Source organism: Silurus meridionalis, chromosome 14, assembly GCF_014805685.1.
Source record: "Silurus meridionalis isolate SWU-2019-XX chromosome 14, ASM1480568v1, whole genome shotgun sequence".
In the NCBI taxonomy this organism is placed as follows: domain Eukaryota; kingdom Metazoa; phylum Chordata; class Actinopteri; order Siluriformes; family Siluridae; genus Silurus; species Silurus meridionalis.
The window spans coordinates 20553758-20574619 of record NC_060897.1 but is presented as its reverse complement, the minus strand read 5'-3'; the positions used below and the strand labels follow the sequence as shown (position 1 = coordinate 20574619).

At 39.1% G+C, this 20862-nt stretch overlaps 6 gene segments (V, D, J or C); all 6 read right to left on the bottom strand.

Annotated features, from left to right (window-relative positions):
* Positions 1 to 2641: 2641 nt before the first annotated feature.
* LOC124396466 lies at positions 2642 to 4221 on the bottom strand. The segment is given in 2 exon segments: positions 2642 to 2985; positions 4016 to 4221. Coding segments are annotated over 2 exon segments (363 nt in total).
* Positions 4222 to 4840: 619 nt separating this feature from the next.
* On the bottom strand, positions 4841 to 6440 carry LOC124396576. The segment is given in 3 exon segments: positions 4841 to 4983; positions 5989 to 6300; positions 6390 to 6440. Coding segments are annotated over 3 exon segments (498 nt in total).
* Positions 6441 to 7372: 932 nt separating this feature from the next.
* On the bottom strand, positions 7373 to 8008 carry LOC124396575. The segment is given in 3 exon segments: positions 7373 to 7391; positions 7511 to 7826; positions 7914 to 8008. Coding segments are annotated over 3 exon segments (378 nt in total).
* A 776-nt stretch (positions 8009 to 8784) lies between these two features.
* On the bottom strand, positions 8785 to 18875 carry LOC124396574. The segment is given in 3 exon segments: positions 8785 to 8818; positions 8930 to 9233; positions 18752 to 18875. Coding segments are annotated over 3 exon segments (384 nt in total).
* Positions 10894 to 11431, bottom strand: LOC124396489. The segment is given in 2 exon segments: positions 10894 to 11201; positions 11295 to 11431. Coding segments are annotated over 2 exon segments (351 nt in total).
* Positions 12230 to 12705, bottom strand: LOC124396479. The segment is given in 2 exon segments: positions 12230 to 12537; positions 12631 to 12705. Coding segments are annotated over 2 exon segments (351 nt in total).
* Positions 18876 to 20862: the final 1987 nt, after the last annotated feature.

Here is a 20862-nt window from a genome sequence, read left to right as displayed (position 1 = left end):
AGTGAATATTTGCCTCATTGACATAATAAAAATATGTATAGAAAGCTGGAAATGTCTTTTAAATAAATATACAATTTTATGATGTAATGAGCTTGGATATAGTTCACACATTTTATCTAGATTTTTGTGTAAAATGAAATAAATTATCAGTTTTCTGTACAGGATGTTTTTGTACAGGGATGTTGGTGATGTGTATCACTGTGATCTTCGAGCGCAGTAATACACAGCTGTGTCTTCAGTCTGCATGTTCTGTCCTCTCAGAGTCACTGTGCTGCTGGAGCCGTCTTTAGAAATACTGAACTTGCTTTTCAGAGACTCTTTTTGAGTTATTCCTCCACCACCCCAAATGTAATTTATCCATTCCAGAGTTTTCCCTGCAGGGTGTCGAATCCAAGCTGTGGCGTAGCTGTTATCAGTAACAGAGTAACCGGATACTTTACAGCTGAGGGTTAAAGAATCTCCTGGCTTTAACATCACTGAGGAGACCTGAGTGAGTTCTACTGCACATTCCACATCTGAAACAAATAACAAGAGATGTCACAATTTCAGTCACAAATGTATATAAAGTAGGACAGAACTGCAATCATTTACTAGCAGCTCTGAGTTCATCACTGAAGGGAAACTCACAGGATGAAGCTGCCAGCAGCAGCAGCAGTAGTGATGTAGAGATCATGGTGTGTGTTGAAGCAGAATCAGTAAAAGCTCTTGGTCTGTGTTGCTTAAATATATAACAGGGAAGGACATTTGCATAAAGACACTTTATCTTAGGGGACATTTAAAGCAATCCTACATATCAGTATCAGTATCCTTCCTGGATCCATGAATAACCAATGTCAATACAGATACATGTCTAAACATACTAAATGTGTGTATATTTTTTCTGTCTGATTTTAATATTCTTCTTTTATTTCAAAAGTAGAATACAGTCTTGCAAGATTTATGCACTCATTTTGGTAAATTGAAAAACATTTGAATTATATGCAATGAATCTAGACAAACTGTCCATAATATTGAAATGAAGAAGAAAGCTATACAGCTTGTATAGTATAATCTGCTGTAGTACTTTCATTTTTTTGTTTATTTTTTTTTTTTTTTTTTTTTTTTTTTTTTTTTTTTTTTTTTTTTTTTTTTTTTTTTTTTTTTTTTTTTTTTTTTTTTTTTTTTTTTTTTTTTTTTTTTTTTTTTTTTTTTTTTTTTTTTTTTTTTTTTTTTTTTTTTTTTTTTTTTTTTTTTTTTTTTTTTTTTTTTTTTTTTTTTTTTTTTTTTTTTTAAATCTAACATTTTATATTAATTTATAAAATGTTATTTGATGGTCAACTTGGTTTGTATTTATTAATTACTGAATATATAAGCTACATTTAGACTGTAAATGATTACAAACTTTGTTACTCATGGAAACTGGATGTCCAAATTATAACAAATTTCTCTTATTGGACAGTATATTGTTAAAACATGTAGTAAATAAACGTGCTTATGTGAGCATGAAATATAGTAAATATATTATTTTATTTTATAAACCCAGATTTTAAAGTGTTATGGCTTTCAGTACTGTTTCATCCTTCATATATATTTAGAAATGTCTTAAGTAATCATATACTATTATTAATATCCAGAAGACAGCAAGTGGTAACATTTCATTCATGGACAGTGTAAAGATTTTGCTTCTTTGAGCTCTTTGAATACACTGTTGATAAAAATGTGACTAATGCAGGCGTGTGTTTTTGTACTGATGTTTAAGGAGAAGTATCACTGTGTGTCTCGTGCACAGTAATACACTGCAGTGTCTTCTGTCCTCACGCTGTTCATGTGCAGATACACCTGCATCTTACTGTTGTCTCTGGAGATGGTGAAGCGGCCTTTAACTGCATTCGAATAATAGATGTAACTAGTGGTGTACATAGTTGCAACAAATTCCAGCCCTTTTCCAGGTGCCTGTCTGATCCAAGCCATATAATAGTCAGCAAAGGTAAATCCAGAAGCTGTGCAGGTCAGTTTATGAGACTGATCAGGTTTGATGATCACTGAATCAGACTCGATCAGTGTCTGACTGCAGCAATCTGAAATACATCAATACACAAATTAAAGTGTGAGAAAATGTATGAAAAATAATGGCAATGTTTCTCTATATGTAGCTGTAAGGGGATTTTCACATGCATTTGCATATTGTTATTCTGATCCATTTAAAACAGCCTGCTGGTCTTCTACAGGTTTCAATAATCACAATAAAAATGTTCTTTGATGGTCAACTTGGTTTGTATTTATTAATGACTGAATATATAAGCTACATTTAGACTGTAAATGATTACAAACTTTGTTACTCATGAAACTGGATGTCCAAATCATAACAAACTTCTCTTATTGGACAGTATATTGTTAAAATCTGTAGTAAATAAACGTGCTTATGTGAGCATGAAATATAGTAAATATATTATTTTATTTTATAAACCCAGATTTGAAAGTGTTATGGCTTTAAGCTCTGTTTCATCCTTCATATATATTTAGAAATGTCTTAAGTAATCATATACTATTATTAATATCCAGAAGACAGCAAGTGGTAACATTTCATTCATGGACAGTGTAAAGATTTTGCTTCTTTGAGCTCTTTGAATACACTGTTGATAAAAATGTGACTAATGCAGGCGTGTGTTTTTGTACTGATGTTTAAGGAGAAGTATCACTGTGTGTCTCGTGCACAGTAATACACTGCAGTGTCTTCTGTCCTCACGCTGTTCATGTGCAGATACACCTGCATCTTACTGTTGTCTCTGGAGATGGTGAAGCGGCCTTTAACTGCGTTCGAATAATAGATGGAACTAGTGGGGTGCATAGATGCAACCCATTCCAGCCCTTTTCCAGGCGCCTGTCTGATCCAAGCCATATAATAGTCAGCAAAGGTAAATCCAGAAGCTGTGCAGGTCAGTTTATGAGACTGATCAGGTTTGATGATCACTGAATCAGACTCGATCAGTGTCTGACTGCAGGAATCTGAAATACATCAATACACAAATTAAAGTGTGAGAAAAAGTATGAAAAATAATGGCAATGTTTCTCTATATGTAGCTGTAAGGGGATTTTCACATGCATTTGCATATTGTTATTCTGATCCATTTAAAACAGCCTGCTGGTCTTCTACAGGTTTCAATAATCACAATAAAAATGTTCTTTGATGGTCAACTTGGTTTGTATTTATTAATGACTGAATATATAAGCTACATTTAGACTGTAAATGATTACAAACTTTGTTACTCATGGAAACTGGATGTCCAAATTATAACAAACTTCTCTTATTGGACAGTATATTGTTAAAATCTGTAGTAAATAAACGTGCTTATGTGAGCATGAAATATAGTAAATATATTATTTTATTTTATAAACCCAGATTTGAAAGTGTTATGGCTTTAAGCTCTGTTTCATCCTTCATATATATTTAGAAATGTCTTAAGTAATCATAAACCATTATTAATATCCAGAAGACAGCAAGTGGTAACATTTCATTCATGGACAGTGTAAAGATTTTGCTTCTTTGAGCTCTTTGAATACACTGTTGATAAAAATGTGACTAATGTGACTAATGCAGGCGTGTGTTTTTGTACTGATGTTTAAGGAGAAGTATCACTGTGTGTCTCGTGCACAGTAATACACTGCAGTGTCTTCTGTCCTCACGCTGTTCATGTGCAGATACACCTGCATCTTACTGTTGTCTCTGGAGATGGTGAAGCGGCCTTTAACTGCATTCGAATAATAGATGTAACTAGTGGTGTACATAGTTGCAACAAATTCCAGCCCTTTTCCAGGTGCCTGTCTGATCCAAGCCATATAATAGTCAGCAAAGGTAAATCCAGAAGCTGTGCAGGTCAGTTTATGAGACTGATCAGGTTTGATGATCACTGAATCAGACTCGATCAGTGTCTGACTGCAGCAATCTGAAATACATCAATACACAAATTAAAGTGTGATAAAAAATATTAAAAATAATGGCAATGTTTCTCTATATGAAATAAATAATAATACTAACATTGAATAAACATTGCTAAAGTAAAGAAACTCAAAACTCTGCCTGGTCCCATCTCAAAGAATGAACACAATTCCTGTTGCTGGAAATGAACACAAACTGCTGCTGTGTTGTCGAGCTGAATGTATCAATATAAATGGTTCAAATGCAGGATTTGGTTTTCATGACACGCCCACTAGAGATGTCAAAAGATTCACAGAGGAATAACCATGAAGAGAAAACACTTACTGTAAGACTCCAGCTGTGTTTCATGCTGTCAAGTCCATAACTGCTCTTTACTCATTAGATATCATGTCCTTTTAGTCCATCACTGTGTGTCACTGTAACACTCAGAACTACATGAAGATTTCTGATCACTGATAATCACTGAATAACACAAAAAGTGTCTCAGTGAAATCCAACAGAAGTAGAGGAGCTCAGTAAAAGTTTCTGTGAGGAATGAAACACTTGGGGGCATGTTGAAGATTTTCAAGATTAGGTTTGGTTATTAGTTTTTAAACATGTAAAGCAAGTGGAATGTAATCTGTGATATTAGTTTCATTAAAAACAGCTGAAATAGTTAAAATAATAAAATATTCTGAACTCAACTGATCAAAATGTATTAGTTTGTGTTAAATGAGGAAATGAAGTTAATGTCTGGGTTGAAGTGTTTGTAATGAGGGGATCAGTTACTCAGGTAAATATCGTGATTCTTTAAATGCAGAACTGAATTTTGATGATGGTGATGATGTTTTTGTGCAGTGCTGCTGCTTGATGTGTCACAGTCTGGTCTTCGAGCGCAGTAATACACAGCTGTGTCTTTAGCCTGCATGTTCTTTCCCTGTAAGGTCACACTGTTACTGGAAGTTCTCGGATCAAAGGTGAATGAAAACTTGTAGTAAGTGAATATGAATCCTTGTAGTTGATGGAGAGACTCTGGCCTGGCTGGACTGTCATTGAAGCAGGCTGAATCAGGTCCTCACCATACACATCTGTGGAGGAAAACACATGGTGAATGAATACACAGAAATAGAGTGATGTTCAGCCCTGATGCTTGGATTTGCTTATCTGCTGATGATGGGAGGAAAATGTATTTCAAATATATTTAAATCATGAAGAGGAGATTCAAATGTAAATAGATTGAAGAGGAATTCCAGGAGGACATCAGTCCTCTTTCTGTCCTTTTCATCTCTCAATCATTTGAACCTCACCATGTTCTGTAAGATATTGTGTATGTAGAGCAAGAGCGCCTCTTAGAGGATGTAAAAGTAATGAAAAGCATAATCACGCAGTTCTAATGGGGCTGAAGATATATAAATATATAAAACTAAAAAATATACACAAATGATAAAATAATAATCTCCAAAATTCATTTACAGTATTTATACACTGTACCATCAATTTAATTAGACATTTACATATAAATGTATATATAAATTAGACAATTTCATCTTGCTCCTTATGAGATCTAAATGTTGTATGTAATTCTGTTTAATCTGAGTGTCATGATGCTGATCATAGCAGAGTGTAAAAGAGAAAAATCACCTAAATATGCAGAAAGCAACAGATTAAAACAGATGAGTTTGAACAGACTGCCCTCTAAAGTCACAAAAGTTTTAACATAGAACAAGAATAAGATATTTGGAAGAAATGGGTTACAAGGTTCTTGCTGTAAAGAAAAAAAACACGTCTCACATGGAGCAGAAATACAGATCAAGAACGAATACATTTCAAATCCTGTGTCTTGTGTCTAAAAGATTATCCAGATTGAATAGCAGCAATTTTAGAGAGGTAATATTACATTTTATTTTCAATTAAGTGAACAAATAAATAAAGAGATGATAGATAGATAGATAGATAGATAGATAGATAGATAGATAGATAGATAGATAGATAGATAGATAGATAGATAGATAGATAGATAGATAGATAGATATTATATATAATGTACACTGTATGAGGTGTTTTTGTACAGGGATGTTGTTGATGTGTATCACTGTGTGGGTAACGAGCGCAGTAATACACAGCTGTGTCTTCAGTCTGCATGTTCTGTCCTGTTAATGTTACTGTGCTGCTGGACGTGTCTCTGGTAACCTGAATCCTGCTTTTCAGTTTCTCACTGTAGTAAGTGCTTCCATCATAACATATGAGTCCGACCCACTCCAGAGTTTTTCCTGCAGGTTGTCGTATCCAGCCTGTACAGTAGGTACTTGTTACTGAATATCCAGACACTTTACAGGTCAGAGTCAGTGACTGACCAGGGGTTAATACTGTGGATCTGATCTGGATCAGCTCAACACAGTGACCACCTGTTAAAGAAAAGTTATTTTCATGTAATAAAAGCAAAAAGCTGTAAATAACCAAAACTGTATTATATGTTAAATGTAGAAACACTTACAGTGTACGGCTGCCAGCAGCAGCAGTAGTGATGTAGAGATCATGGTGTGTGTTGAAGCAGAATCAGTAAAAGCTCTTGGTGTGTGTTGCTTAAATATATAACAGGGAAGGACATTTGCATAGAGACACTCCTTATCTTAGGGGACATTTGATGGATTAGTCTATATGAGAAAACGTCTTTATCTCTCTAATGTGTCTAACATGGCATTGTACATATACAGTAATCTGATTATTTATATTGCACGTGTATTTTATTAAATATTTTCATGATTCGTGTTTGATGTTATGTTTTCCAAATTAGAAGATAAAGACAGGTGTAGATGGGGAGGTTTTGGACTGGCAGGTGTTTTCATGTAAATAAGAAAATGTGACACATATGACGTCATCCTCAAGAAGAGTAAAGTGAACAAGTGATTTTGTCAGGAATAAAGGCATTATGAGGAACAGCACATGTTCAAGAGTTTATAAAAACAGCTTCTTCAGTTTTATTTGTTCTTCTGTTAATGAATCCCATGATGATGACAGGGAGGAGTAATGCTGTACTTGCTGATGGTGTTTTTTATATGACTTCAAAACTGAAGAGCAGAAATGATATAATAGTAGGACAGCGCCTCCTATCATCCTATTTTGTGTTCACATGTGAACTAAACTGTTTCATTTACAGTTCTGTGTTAAGATTCATTTTATTTGAGGTTTCACAATAATCCAAGTGAAAAAAATGAACAATCAACACATACCGATGACCAGTTCATTCTGTCATACAATTGAGTGTTATGCAAGTAAAGAAATATTCCTGCTTATAAGTAATCAGATATTTTACTGCACTGCAAAATTATTATTGAATTTAAATTAAGGAGCATGTTGGGAGTTTGCACTTGTGCAGGACTGGTATTGTGTGTGCTTGGATATAGTTCACACATTTAATATAGATTTTTCTGTAAAATTAAAGAACCAAACAGAGTTTTAAAACATGATGAACAGCGTTCACTGAGGACTTTGTCCACTGTTCAGGAAGGAATATGAAACAACACACACCATACTGATAAAATGTAAAGATTGTATTACAGTTTTGTGTACAGAATGTTTTTGTACAGGGATGTTGTTGATGTGTATCACTGTGTGTCACGAGCGCAGTAATACACAGCTGTGTCTTCAGTCTGCATGTTCTGTCCTGTTAATGTTACTGTGTTGCTGGACGTGTCTCTGGTAACCTGAAACCTGCTTTTCAGTTTCTCACTGTAGGCAGTGCTCCCATCATAATAGATGTTTACAATCCATTCCAGAGCTTTTCCTGCAGGTTGTCGAATCCAAGCTGTTCCATAGTGGTTGCTGCTATCAGTGATAGAAACTCCAGACACTCTACAGGTGATGGATAAAGTCTCTCCTGGCTTTAGAAGCACTGAGTCTGGCTGGATGAGCTCAGTAGCACAGAACACATCTGTGAAAAGAGAAACAAAAAAGGTTCACATGTTGAACTGAACAGATCTGATCTGTAAGTATCTGAATCTAAAATTCTAACACTTACAGGAGAAGAGAGCCAGAAGAAGCAGTGGAACTGAAGACAACATGTTTGTGCTGAAGGAGGAGTAATGAGAAGATCTTCCTCTCTAGATAATCACGCTGTTAATATTACAAGAGGAGATGAAGATTTGCATAAACAATCCACAGAATATGTGTTGAATGCAGAGATACGTCACAGTTACTACACATATTTACATAGTGTGGGTGTGATAGATAGATAGATAGATAGATAGATAGATAGATAGATAGATAGATAGATAGATAGATAGATAGATAGATAGATAGATAGATAGATAGATAGATAGATAGATAGATGTAATGTTTTTTTTTATTATAGTTCCTTCAAATGCAAGTAGTGGGACCTCATTATAAATTAACTACTGCCCTCTATAGGTGCAAAATCTTTTACACTGTGTTTCTTTTCTTACAGATGTGTGGTTTGGACTGAGCTGAGTGTGTGGAGCTTCTATCACTGATACCAACATCCACTTTATACAGCTCTGATACAACAATCTGCAGAAAATCTTTGAAATGTGGCTTTTAAATTGAACACAAGCCTCTTGATGAAATGTTTTCATTAAAATATTAAAGTGTCAGTGAAATACTGTAAGAAATATACAGTAGTGTGAGAATTAGTATCTATCTTTGAGGATATTGGGATTATAATCATGGAAGAATTCAACCGCTAGTAAAAGGTCAGAACAAAATGCTTTCACACATGATCATTTGGTGTGGTGATTACTGTTAGCCAAAGATACTGCAATAAAATATGATCTTGTTAGTGATGTGATTATAATAGTGTGTATAATGTGCAGTGATGTAGAATTATGTTTTAATATTCACACTACAAATTATATGTGGCATCATTTATTTAATTAATAATCAGAGACGGGTTCTGAGTTCCGACAGCTTCAAAAAGGAAATATAAGTGTTGTGTTTTATGGATGTTCTATTATAATGTACACTGTATGAGGTGTTTTTGTACAGGGATGTTGTTGATGTGTATCACTGTGTGATTGACGAGCGCAGTAATACACAGCTGTGTCTTCAGTCTGCATGTTCTGTCCTGTTAATGTTACTGTGTTGCTGGACGTGTCTCTGGTAATCTGAAACCAGCTTTTTAGTTTCTCACTGTAGTAGGTGTCACCACTAGCACATATGCGTCCGATCCACTCCAGAGTTTTTCCTGCAGGTTGTCGTATCCAGTTTGTACAGTAGCTGTTATCAGTTAATGAATATCCAGACACTTTACAGGTCAGAGTCAGTGACTGACCAGGGGTTAATACTGTGGATCTGGTCTGGATCAGCTCAACACAGTGACCACCTGTTTAATAAAAGCTCTTTTCATGTTATAAAAGCAAAAAACTAAATAAACTATAAATAAACAAAACTGTATTATATGTTAAATGTAGAAACACTTACAGTGTACGGCTGCCAGCAGCAGCAGCAGTAGTGATGTAGAGATCATGGTGTGTGTTGAAGCAGAATCAGTAAAAGCTCTTGGTCTGTGTTGCTTAAATATATAACAGGGAAGGACATTTGCATAGAGACACTCCTTATCTTAGGTGATATTGAAAGCAATCCTACATATCAGTATCAGTATCCCTTCCTGGATCCATGAATAACCAATGTCAATACAGATATATATGTCTAAATATACTAAATGTGTGTATCTTCTTTCTGTCTGATTTTAATATTCAATTCACTTTGTTATTTCAAAAGTAGAATACAGTCTTGCATTGGGATTTATGCACTCGCATTTTGTTAAATTGCCAAAAAAATGCTTATTTGAGATTATATGCAATGAATCTAGACAAACCAGTCCATAATATTGAAATGATGAAGAAAGCTATACAGCTTGGATAGTATTATCTGCTATACCACTTTCCACCTAATTGTTTAATATCTTACAACTGATAATCCTGCTACGAAGAACTCAAGTATTTGGAGTTGATTCTGTTAATTTCCTATCAAATCTGTTTTAAAGTTGACGCTGCATTCTAGAATAATAACTGCATACAAACAGACACACACATGATGGTGGTAGTATGATGGTGTAGAGAGGCTTTGCTGCTTTAGGGCCTGGCCATCTAACAATCATTTTTGGAACCATGAAATCATCTCTTTACTGGAAATATCTGCTGTTTATCAGATAATTTCGGGTCATTGGTCCACTATCTGATCTGAAGTTCAAGCTGAATTGATTAATGCAGTAAAAATGATGTGATTAACAAAGTCCACACAACCTCATGAAATGTAATGACTGTGAGCTGGTTCAAGTTTTGTCAGAAAATTAGAAGTTAAAACATCTAGTCTAATAATCTAATCTAATCTATAATATAATAATACACAACTTTGTCCTCAGCCTGAAAGTGTTGCCCATGTACAGTAAGATCACAGTGTTGCTGGAGGCCTCAGCTGAGAAATGGATATTGTTCTTTAGTAAATCTTTAATGTCAGTATCACTGGAGTTGCAGTACCAGCTGATCCATTCCAGCACTTTTCCTGATGTGTGTTGTAACCAGTTAGTACAATAACTTGTGGCTGAATATTTAGTGATCTTACTGATGCCTGAAGATGATTCTCCAGGCTTAACCACCATCACTGCAGTTTAAACATGTTCAATAATTTTATTCCTGTGAACAAACAATCATGTAATTATTCAGGTGCATTCTTTTAAACATTAATAATGAACACAATTATTTGTATATCTCCAAAATTCTCCACATAATTACCAGATGCAGCTGTTAACAGCAGGAGGAGAAATGTAGAGAACATGGTTTTAGTGGAAGCTGAACACAGAATCTGACTTCTCCCTCAAATATTATATAGGAGGTTTAATTTGCTCGACAGTGTTTAGTCTTTGATAAAGGAACAACAGTCTGGAAGGTATGAGTTAGTTTTTACACTTATAGAATAAAAGTCCTGCTGATAAACAGTTTTCTGTACAGGATGTTTTTGTACAGGGATGTTGGTGACGTGTCTCACTGTGGGTCACGAGCACAGAAATACACAGCTGTGTCTTCATTCTGCATGTTCTGTCCTCGAATTGTTATTGTGTTAGTAGACGTGTCTCTGGAGATGCTGAACTTATTTTTCAGTTTGTCACTGTAACCTGTACCACCATTAGTAAAAATGCGCCCAATCCACTCCAGAGTTTTTCCTGCAGGTTGTCGGATCCAAACTGTATGATAGCTTGTAATTGAATATGAAACCTTGCAGTTGATGGAGAGACTCTGTCCTGGCTGGACTGTCATGGAAGCAGGCTGAGTCAGTTCCTCACCATGCACATCTGTGGAGGAAAACACATGGTGAAATCTCACACAATATACACTGCACATTAATTGTTCTTGTAGTAAATGAATGAATTGGATAAAACACTCACAGGAAGCAGCTGCCAGCAGGAGCAGTAGAGATGTAGAGAACATGGTGTGTGTTGTTTGTACTGGGGTCTTCTCTGTTCTCCAAAGTGTAACAGAGTTTAACCTTCACATCACATAAATAGAGTGATGTCCAGCCCTGATTCTTGGATTTGCTTATGTGCTGATGATGGGAGGAGAATATATTTAAATCATAATCAAATCATGATGAGGAGATTTATTTTATAGATAATTAACTCCTGTATTTGCATTCATGTGTCTGTGAGCAAATACTGTATTTGTGTGTGTGTATGTGCTGGTTTCTGACACATCCAGTGCACCTTCATTATGGAGAGAATTAGTTATTTTAAAACAAATGATTTGTGAAAGAGATGTAGAAAATTTTGCCTTAAATAAATAAAAGTTCAAATGATTCCCAAAGCATAGTGAGAGAAGATAAACACTGTTACAACACTGTGGATTTAGTTGCAGAGTGAAAAGTTTGAGCTTGCATATTAATAACTGTACATACAGGGTTTCTATAAAGGTAAGATGAAGGTTTGCGGAAGGATTTAAGTGAATGTTCTGCACTTTTCAAATGTGTCTCATATCTTTGTTTCAGCTTATTTCTCTTTCCTTGTCCATTCCTCTCTACTTTCTTTCTGTATTTCTTTTCTCACTATTTATTATTTTTATCTTTTTTTCTTATTACTTTCCCTCTAACCTCTGGCAGAGCTCAGACATACTGTACCAGTCATGAATTTACAAAGGGCTGCATCCAATACAGGTCTTAAGTAGCCTGCCTGGCAGGTGGAGACAATCCAGTTTAATAAGCCTGGGGAATTCGGGGTAATTTAGTTCTCCTTAATGGCCGCACTAACTGTGTATACCTGTCGCTTTCTACTGGCTTTCAGAGACTTCTGTACAGGATGTTTTTGTACAGGGACGTTGGTGACGTGCATCACTGTGGGTCTCGAGCGCAGTAATACACAGCTGTGTCTTTAGTCTGCATGTTCTGTCCTCGAATTGTTATTGTGTTAGTAGACGTGTCTCTGGTGATGCTAAACTTATTTTTCAGTTTGTCACTGTAAGCTGTGCTCCCATCATAATAGATGCTTCCAATCCACTCCAGAGTTTTTCCTGCAGGTTGTCGGATCCAAGCTGTGCCATAGCTTGTAACTGAATATGAAACCTTGCAGGTGATGGAGAGACTCTGGCCTGGCTGGACTGTCATGGAAGCAGGCTGAGTCAGTTCCTCACCATGCACATCTGTGGAGGAAAACACATGGTGATATCTCACACAATATACACTGCACATTTATTGTTCTTGTAGCAAATGAATGATTTGGATAAAACACTCACAGGAAGCAGCTGCCAGCAGGAGCAGTAGAGATGTAGAGAACATGGTGTGTGTTGTTTGTACTTGGGTCTTCTCTGTTCTCCAAAGTTTAACCACATCAAATAAATAGAGTGATGTCCATCCCTGATGCTTGGATTTGCTTATGGGCTGATGGGAGGAGAATATATTTGAAACGTATTTAAATCATAAACAGGAGACTTATTGAGGATCAAATCTATGCCATGATAGAAACCTCTTTACCAACTTTTCTCATTCATATGTCAGTAACTGTTATATTCTGTTATATATAAAGTGTTGATTAATTTTCAATAACAGCAGATCTGGCAGTAATCACAGCTATAATGTTTGCTGCTGTGGTTTCTTAATTGACTAATACTGAAAAAATAGAAATGTTTCCATATAATGAAGGGGTTTTTGCACCGCTGCACAAAATTAACATGTCACTGTGTTTGTTTGGCATCTAAATGAAATGAAAAACAGCAGTGTGGAACAGCAGAAAGACATTTTATACACACAATGGATTTTTGGGTTTTTGTTGAATTGTTTGTCTGGGACAGAACGTGAGACTCTGGTGTGAATATCTGAGCTTTAGTAAAATAATAAAAAAAAAAAAAAAAAATTAATCAGGTCCCCTGGTGGTCTAGTGGTTAAGACGCAGCACTCTCACCGCTGCGATCCGGGTTCGATTCCCTGTCTCTTTACCACAGCAGGAGACTGGTCCAGTCTGATCTCAGCACTGCAAAAACCTGCAAAATAGAACAATCACAAATAATCATCAATGCATTCAAACCTACACTTAGTGAGAAACATAGAAAGAAGTCTCAGGTACCTTGTGTTCCCCTTCAGGAACTCGAGCTGCGTCGAAACGCTATGGGAACGCCCCTGCGTGACCGCGCTCTGAACCACGTGTGTAATCTGACCAATAGGCGTTTGGGCGTGGCGTCATCAGCGGGCGACGTCGCGTAAACAGGAAGCTACAAATGGCTGCGAGCTGGACCAGACGCTAGCTTCTGCTCGTTCAGGTAAGCGCTGTTTCGCTGTGTTTTTCTGGTCGAGTGATGGCTGGCAGAAGGTTCAGCGTCGGCCGCGTTGTTTCGGTAGCATACCGTCAGTGGCGATTGGCGTTTGTCGGTGTCACCACGGTGACAGGCGGCTCTGCCGTGGGGGCTCGCAAGGCGATGCGCGCGGCTGGGTTGGGTCGGGCGAGTTAGCTTCAGTCGTCCGTCGGCTGAATTGAGCTTCGGCTCTATTGGGGAAGCAGGCCCGATGGCTGCTTCTTCTCCCGGTGCGAGCAGCGCGGCATTACATGTCTCTCTCTCCGAGGAGGGTGAGCTGATGGATGCTAGCGGGCCCGTGGAGCCCTCTCAGCCTGTGCTGTACGAGGAGCTCCTCGAGGTCGTGACACGAGCCGTTGCTAAGCTGGATCTAGCTTGGCCGGTGGAGCAGCAGAGACAGCGCGCACCCAGTAAGCTGGATGAGCGTTTTCTGCGTCCTGTGTCGCTTCCTCGGCGCCGGGGCCTGTCGTTTTTTCCGGATCTGCACGCCGAGGTGTCCAGTTCTTGGGAAACCCCATTCTCAGCGCGTGCTTCGTCACACCACTCCTCGATTTACGCGAATGTGGTTGGGGCTAAGGCGTGCGGCTATGGGGCGATGCCGCGTGTCGAGGAGACGCTAGCTAGCTACCTCTCTCCTAGCGTAGCATCGTCGCTAAAGGCTCCGGTGTTCCCTTCTAAGCCGCTACGTGCTACATCGGCTTTAGTGGGGAAGGCTTACGCGGCAGCAGGTCAGGCTGCGGGAAGCACAGAAACAGAGTGTCGCCACCCGGTCTCCGCGGGCGGATCCTAAAGGTCCCAGGCGTCGCTCTGGGCCCAAGAAGGAGCGGGCTGACCTGAGGGTCACCCTCGGCTCCAGCAAGCAGGCCGTGGTGCGGAAATCCTGACGATTTTCGGTCGAGGGGGCGGTGTTCGCCTCACGCTACGGTGCCCGTCCCTCCCCCGCACCACCGGGAGGCCGGGCCGTGGACTCTGCCACAGGATGTGCGTCAGAGCGCGGCCACCCTCCAGCGGGTGTCTCCCTCCACTTCCGCCCAAAGTCTCGGTACGGATGGGGGAGCCCCACAGCCTCTTTCGAGGTGTCTTCAGCTGCAGGGCTCCGCCCCAGCTGCTCTGAGTGGGTCAGAGGCCAGTCCCGAGGGGCTGGTTCCCCTGAGGAACTTTCTGGCAGCTTGGGAGATGCTGCCAGGAGTCTCCCGGTGGGTCCTGCGGACCATAGCAGGGGGTTACGCACTGCAGTTCGCGTCCTCCCCTCCCCGTTTCAACGGGGTGTGTCCCACCCTGGTGGGTCCCGAGCAGGCTCTGGTCCTGGAGAAGGAAGTACACACACTCCTGGGGAGAGGGGCCATCGAGGTGGTTCCCCCCTCAGTTCGACTGTCAGGCTTCTACAGCCCGTACTTCGTTGTTCCGAAGAAGGATGGGGGGTTGCGTCCCATTCTGGATCTTCGCTCCTTGAACCGCTCTCTCAGGAGACTCAGGTTGGCGACTGTTCACGTCTTGGTGCGAGCACCGTGACCTGGATCCTGTTAACTGCCCGGTTGGGTCCGTTCTGGGGTTCCTACAGGAACGGTTTTCAGCAGGGTTAACCCCCTCGACCCTGAAGGTTTACGTGTCAGCCATCGCGGCATATGGCTCCCCGCCTGCGGGGCAGTCGCTGGGTAGGCACCCACTGGTAACACGTTTCCTCCGTGGCGCCCGGAGGCTGCGGCCCGGGATGCGACCCAGAGTGTCTGTCTGGGATCTGGCTGTTGTGCTGGCGGCTCTTTCTGAGCCCCCCTTCGAGCCGTTAGCCGATGTGGCCCTTAGGTTTCTGTCGGTTAAGACCACCTTTCTGTTGGCAATTTCCTCCCTGAAGAGGATTGGGGATCTGCAGGCTCTGTCCATGGCCCCGTCTCGCCTGGAGTTTGCCCCTGGCATGGCCAAGGTGTTTCTCTACCCGAAACCTGGGTACGTGCCTAAGGTGCCTACGTCTCCCTCACGTCCTGTCGTGTTGCAGGCATTCTGCCCTCCTCCGTTTACTGCCCCCGACCAGGAGCAACAGCACCGACTGTGTCCGGTGCGAGCACTGGATACTTACCTCCGCAGGACGAGTCCGTGGAGGAAGTCGGAGCAGCTGCTTGTCTGCTATGGCCCTAATAGGAAAGGTTTCCCGGCCAATAAGCAGACATTGAGCAGATGGGTTGTGGATGCGATTGTGTCAGCTCACGAGTCCTCTGGCCTCCCCGCACTGCTTGGGGTTCGAGCTCACTCCACCCGAGTGTGGCGGCCTCACGGCCTGGTCCGCTGGAGTCCCGCTCCAGGACATCTGTGACGCGGGTTGGTCCACCCGCTGACCTTCGTCAGGTTCTCGACCTTGACCTCAGAGCCACCCCGGGCTCCTCTGTTTTGCATGCTGGTGCCGAGGCCCTCACTCTGAGCAGGGTCTGGTCAGTGTGGCGTGATTGGACACTCGTTCCCATAGCGTTTCGACGCAGCTCGAGTTCCTGAAGGGGAACGTCTCTAGGTTACGACCGTAACCCTAGTTCCCCGAGGAACGAGGCGCTGCGTCTCCGTGCCACACTTCCTGCATCCCTGCGGCGCTTACCTTCTCTCGCAGGAGCTAGCGTCTGGTCCAGCTCGCAGCCATTTGTAGCTTCCTGTTTACGCGACGTCGCCCGCTGATGACGTCACGTTCCAAACGCCTATTGGTCAGATTACACGTGGTTCAGGCGCGGTCACGCAGGGGCGTTCCCATAGTGTTTCGACGCAGTGTCTCGTTCCCTCGGGGAACTAGGGTTACGGTCGTAACCTAGAGACGTTATCATGAGTATAAAAATGCACTGCTGAATGACGCTCAGCCCCATAATCAAACTCTGGGATGGTTGGAGGCTCTGGAATTCAGTTGGGTGAAATGAGCTTTAGCTGAACAACAAGCTGATTATTTATGCAGAGCAGATTATAACAGGACGGATTTGCATAGACATTCTTTTAACCAATAGAGGCAGGTCTAGAAGATGAACATCCACGGGCTGAATTTTCATGAGCCAAGGATGAGAGTCATGTCACAGATTACACTTTCATTGGTTCAGAGATTTAATAATAATTGGTGTACATGCAAGTGACATTCAGAGATCTTGAACATTCAGTTATTTCCTTTATTTTAAAGACTATAAATGTACATATTTTATATAATTAATATCTATATTAATTATAATCTATAATCTCTAAAAAAGTGTTTTTTGCACATATTTAATGTAAATGGGTACAGTTGATTAGATGTCTTTAGGCACTGTCTATATATAATATTATATAATATACATGTTTATATTTATTTATATATGTCTGAATTGATATGTTGGGTGAGTTATTGCTGTTATTATTAAATGAAGCCTCTTCCTCTAGCAGATCTTACAGATCCTTCTTGTGTCTTCTCTCATACAAAGCAACTTTCTTGAGTTGGATCTTGATAGAAATAATCTACTGAGAAGTCAACACTTTGTTTCTCTTCTTGCAGATGTGTGTTTTGCACTGAGCTGGAAACTTACACAGCTCTGATTCAACAATTTACAGAAAATGTGGCTTTTTAATTAAACACAGTCCTCTTTATTAAATAGATTTAATAAAAATGTATAGTGGTGAAATACACTGCACAATGACATCCACAATACTACAGTATATTTGCTATGCTGTAGCACCACCTGCAGGTTTCGTTAAAAAATGCACTCTTATCACATCTGTGGGAAGATTTTGTACAGCTGGTAACATGTTTGTACCACTGTGGTTTCTTGCACAGTAATACACAGCAGAGTCCTGTGCACTCAAACCAGTCAGCTTCATGTACACCATGTTTTTGGAGTTGTCTCTGGTGATTTCCAAACGTCCTTCAATGTGTTTGGCATATACAGTTTTACTGGCATCACTCCAGATAACCCCAATCCATTCCAATGCTTTTCCAGCTTCTTGTCTGATCCAGTGCATGCCATAGCTACCAAAATTAAAACCAGATCCTTTACAGGAAAGACTCAGAGTTTCTCCAGGTTTTTCACTGCTGAACCAGCAGGAATAGACTCGAGACTTTGACACTGAAAACCTGCAACATTAAAGAAAAACTTTAGTGTCATTTTAGTAAAATTATAAAATATTTTTAGAGTATAGCATAAGAATTTACCTATGAGGCTTATCAGAAGCAGGAATAAGGAGAATGAGATCTTCATGGTGAGTGTTGATGAGTCTCAACTGCTCCACTCAGTCAGCTTCTCATAAATACATGGACACACAGAACTCTAGATTTGCATCATGACCTGATGATGGAATAAATATGTGAGTCATGATGATGTAACAGATGGAACAGCAGCTACACCTGTTTAAATTGTTTAATCCTGTTGAACATACGTAAAACATTTAAATTATGGAGGAGCATCTTATTAAAAAATACAGACAAAATCACACAATTCACAACTTGACCTTTTATGTGGGCAATGTTATAGATAGAAAGTTCTTTCTGGTGATATGATTAGTATAGTTATTATACTGTGAAAAGGGAAATAAAATCTGGTTTATACCAGAATGTTGTTTCATTCAGATTTTATAGTTCTAGAAAAAAAAAGTTTAAGGCTGGTAAGAATGAAGTCAGTTCACATCTGTATTGTCTAATAACAGCATGCATTCATGAAATTTATAATTTATAAATAATTATTTTGCATCTTTTTGCTGTGGGACATTTACAAACATTCTGTCCAAGACTTTTGTTTGTGTCTAATGTGCAGAAATGCTACACACTGAACTATAGTTTCAAATCTACAGTTAAAACTAAAAAAGACCAACTTTGTTGTTAATTGTTAGATCATGCTGTTATAATGTATACTGTATGAGGTGTTTTTGTACAGGGATGTTGTTGTTGTCTGTCACTGTGAGTCAGTTACTGAATATCCAGACACTTTACAGGTCAGTGACTGACCAGGGGTTAATACTGTGGATCCGGTCTGGATCAGCTCAACACAGAGACTACCTTTTAAATAAAACATTTAATGTTGTAAAAGCAAAAAACTATATGTGCCAAAAACTATTATATGTTAAATGTAGAAACACTTACAGTGTACGGCTGCCAGCAGCAGCAGCAGTAGGGATGTAGAGATCATGGTGTGTGTTGAAGCAGAATCAGTAAAAGCTGTCTGTGGTCTGTGTTGCTTTAATATTTCCCTCTATTTTCATGTCACTCAGCACCACTGCCTCCATCTGGTTGTCTCTATAACAACAGAGGATAAAATCTCCTGCTTAAATGTTGAGTGATAGTGATTGAAAAATCTTTAATCAGTTACAAACGAGAAAAAAGAACAATACCACATCTGTGGTATCCAGTGGCAGAAATAAAACTTTGGCAGAGGCAACAAAAAACCGTTCTATTTAAATACGTTACATTGAAAATTATCCTCAATGACACAAAAAATAGGGAAATTTGTGCCTATGAACACAAATCAATAGATTACATTTTATGACTATATCACGAAATGCTGTGAGACTGGGCTGCTAAACCACAAGCTCTAGGTGAATCGCTGAGTGCTACAGATATTACTTAATTATTGAAGAAATTAACATACAACACAACAAATCCTTGGCCTTTTTTTTTTTGTATATTGTTTCAGTTGATGTTCTGAAAAGTTCCTTGTTCATGTCCATATTTATCATTTACACAAAAAAGTCAACATTTGTTAATTTTTTTGTGTATTTTTTTCTGTGTAATAAAACTATTTATACATTTTACCTGCAGCCTTTTGCAGGCGGAGAAAATATTTTTTTTTTTTTTGAGGATGCAGGACTGAACCTTGTGGGAGCAGAAATCTACAGAAGATTTTGCACGTTCTGATTTCTTAGCAACACAAGCTGCATTACATATTTTTATTCATTTTGAGATTAAAACAAACCAAACTCCCTCTCGAGTCAAACAACTGTTGATAGCTTCTATCACAAAAATGATAACAGGAACTAATTTGTTCTGCAGATGTTCCGCAATATTCAACTGTAAATAGTTCAAATGTATGAAGTCTTAAATAATAAGACATCAGCAAATTGCTGTGAAATAAAACACTTTTGGATGGGATGTTACTGAAAAACAGGAGGGTGAATTCATGTCGTTAACAGTAAGTTCACTTTACATCAAGACATCACATGACAGTCACATGATTTCCTATAGTGTTTATTCCTTGTTTATGGCTCATGTGGCTTTCATTATCTATTATGAGGAGCTAATGATGTACAATGCTGTTAGAGTTATCTCTGGTGATTTCTGCCCACCCTTTACAACTTTTTGTATAGTTATGACAAGTTCCATCTGATTCAACACGTCCCATCCAGACCAGTGGTTTGTTCTCCTGCTTTTTGCAGTATTATTATTGTATTTAAATTAAGGAACATTTTGGGAGCACCAAACTGGTAAAATACTGCATTACCGCATTTTCTGTTGAACAGTGTTCTGTTCAGGATGTTTTCTTTTACAGGGATGTTGGTGATCTGTCTCAGTGTGGGTTAAATATGGTAATACACAGCTGTGCCTTCAGTCTGCATGTTCTGCCCTCGAATTGTTATTTTGTTAGACGTGTCTCTGGAGATGCTAAACGTATTTTTCAATTTGTCAGTATAACCCTTCTCTGTATTTCAAAGTTGAACAGAGTTTAGACTTCACATCACATAAACAGAGTGAGGTCCAACCCTGATGCTTGGATTTGTTGAGGATGGTCAGAGAAGATATTTTAAACTTATTTAAATTATGAAAAGAAGATTTGACTTATGGAGAATCAAATCTTCTTTATGACAGGAACATTTTTCTAAATAAAGTGATAGAAGAGGAATAGTGTTACAGGACAGGTTACTGTGAAAAACCCAAGCTTGCATATAAATGGCTGCACATACAGGGTTTATATGAAGCTATGATGAAGGTTTGGGGAAGGATTTGAGTGGATGTTATCCAATTTTTCAATTGTGTCTCATATCTTTGGTTTTGTTTTTCTTTGGTTTCTCTTTTCTTGCCCATTCTTCTCTCCACTTTGTTTCTGTTTTTCTACTCAGTTACATTTCTCACTTTTTATTATTAGCTTCCATTTCTTTTCACTTCTCTTTTAACTTCAGGAAAACCTCTCACATACACTACAAATGTATCAAGATCTGTATCCAATACAGGTCTTAAGTATCTTGCATGGCAGGTGAAGT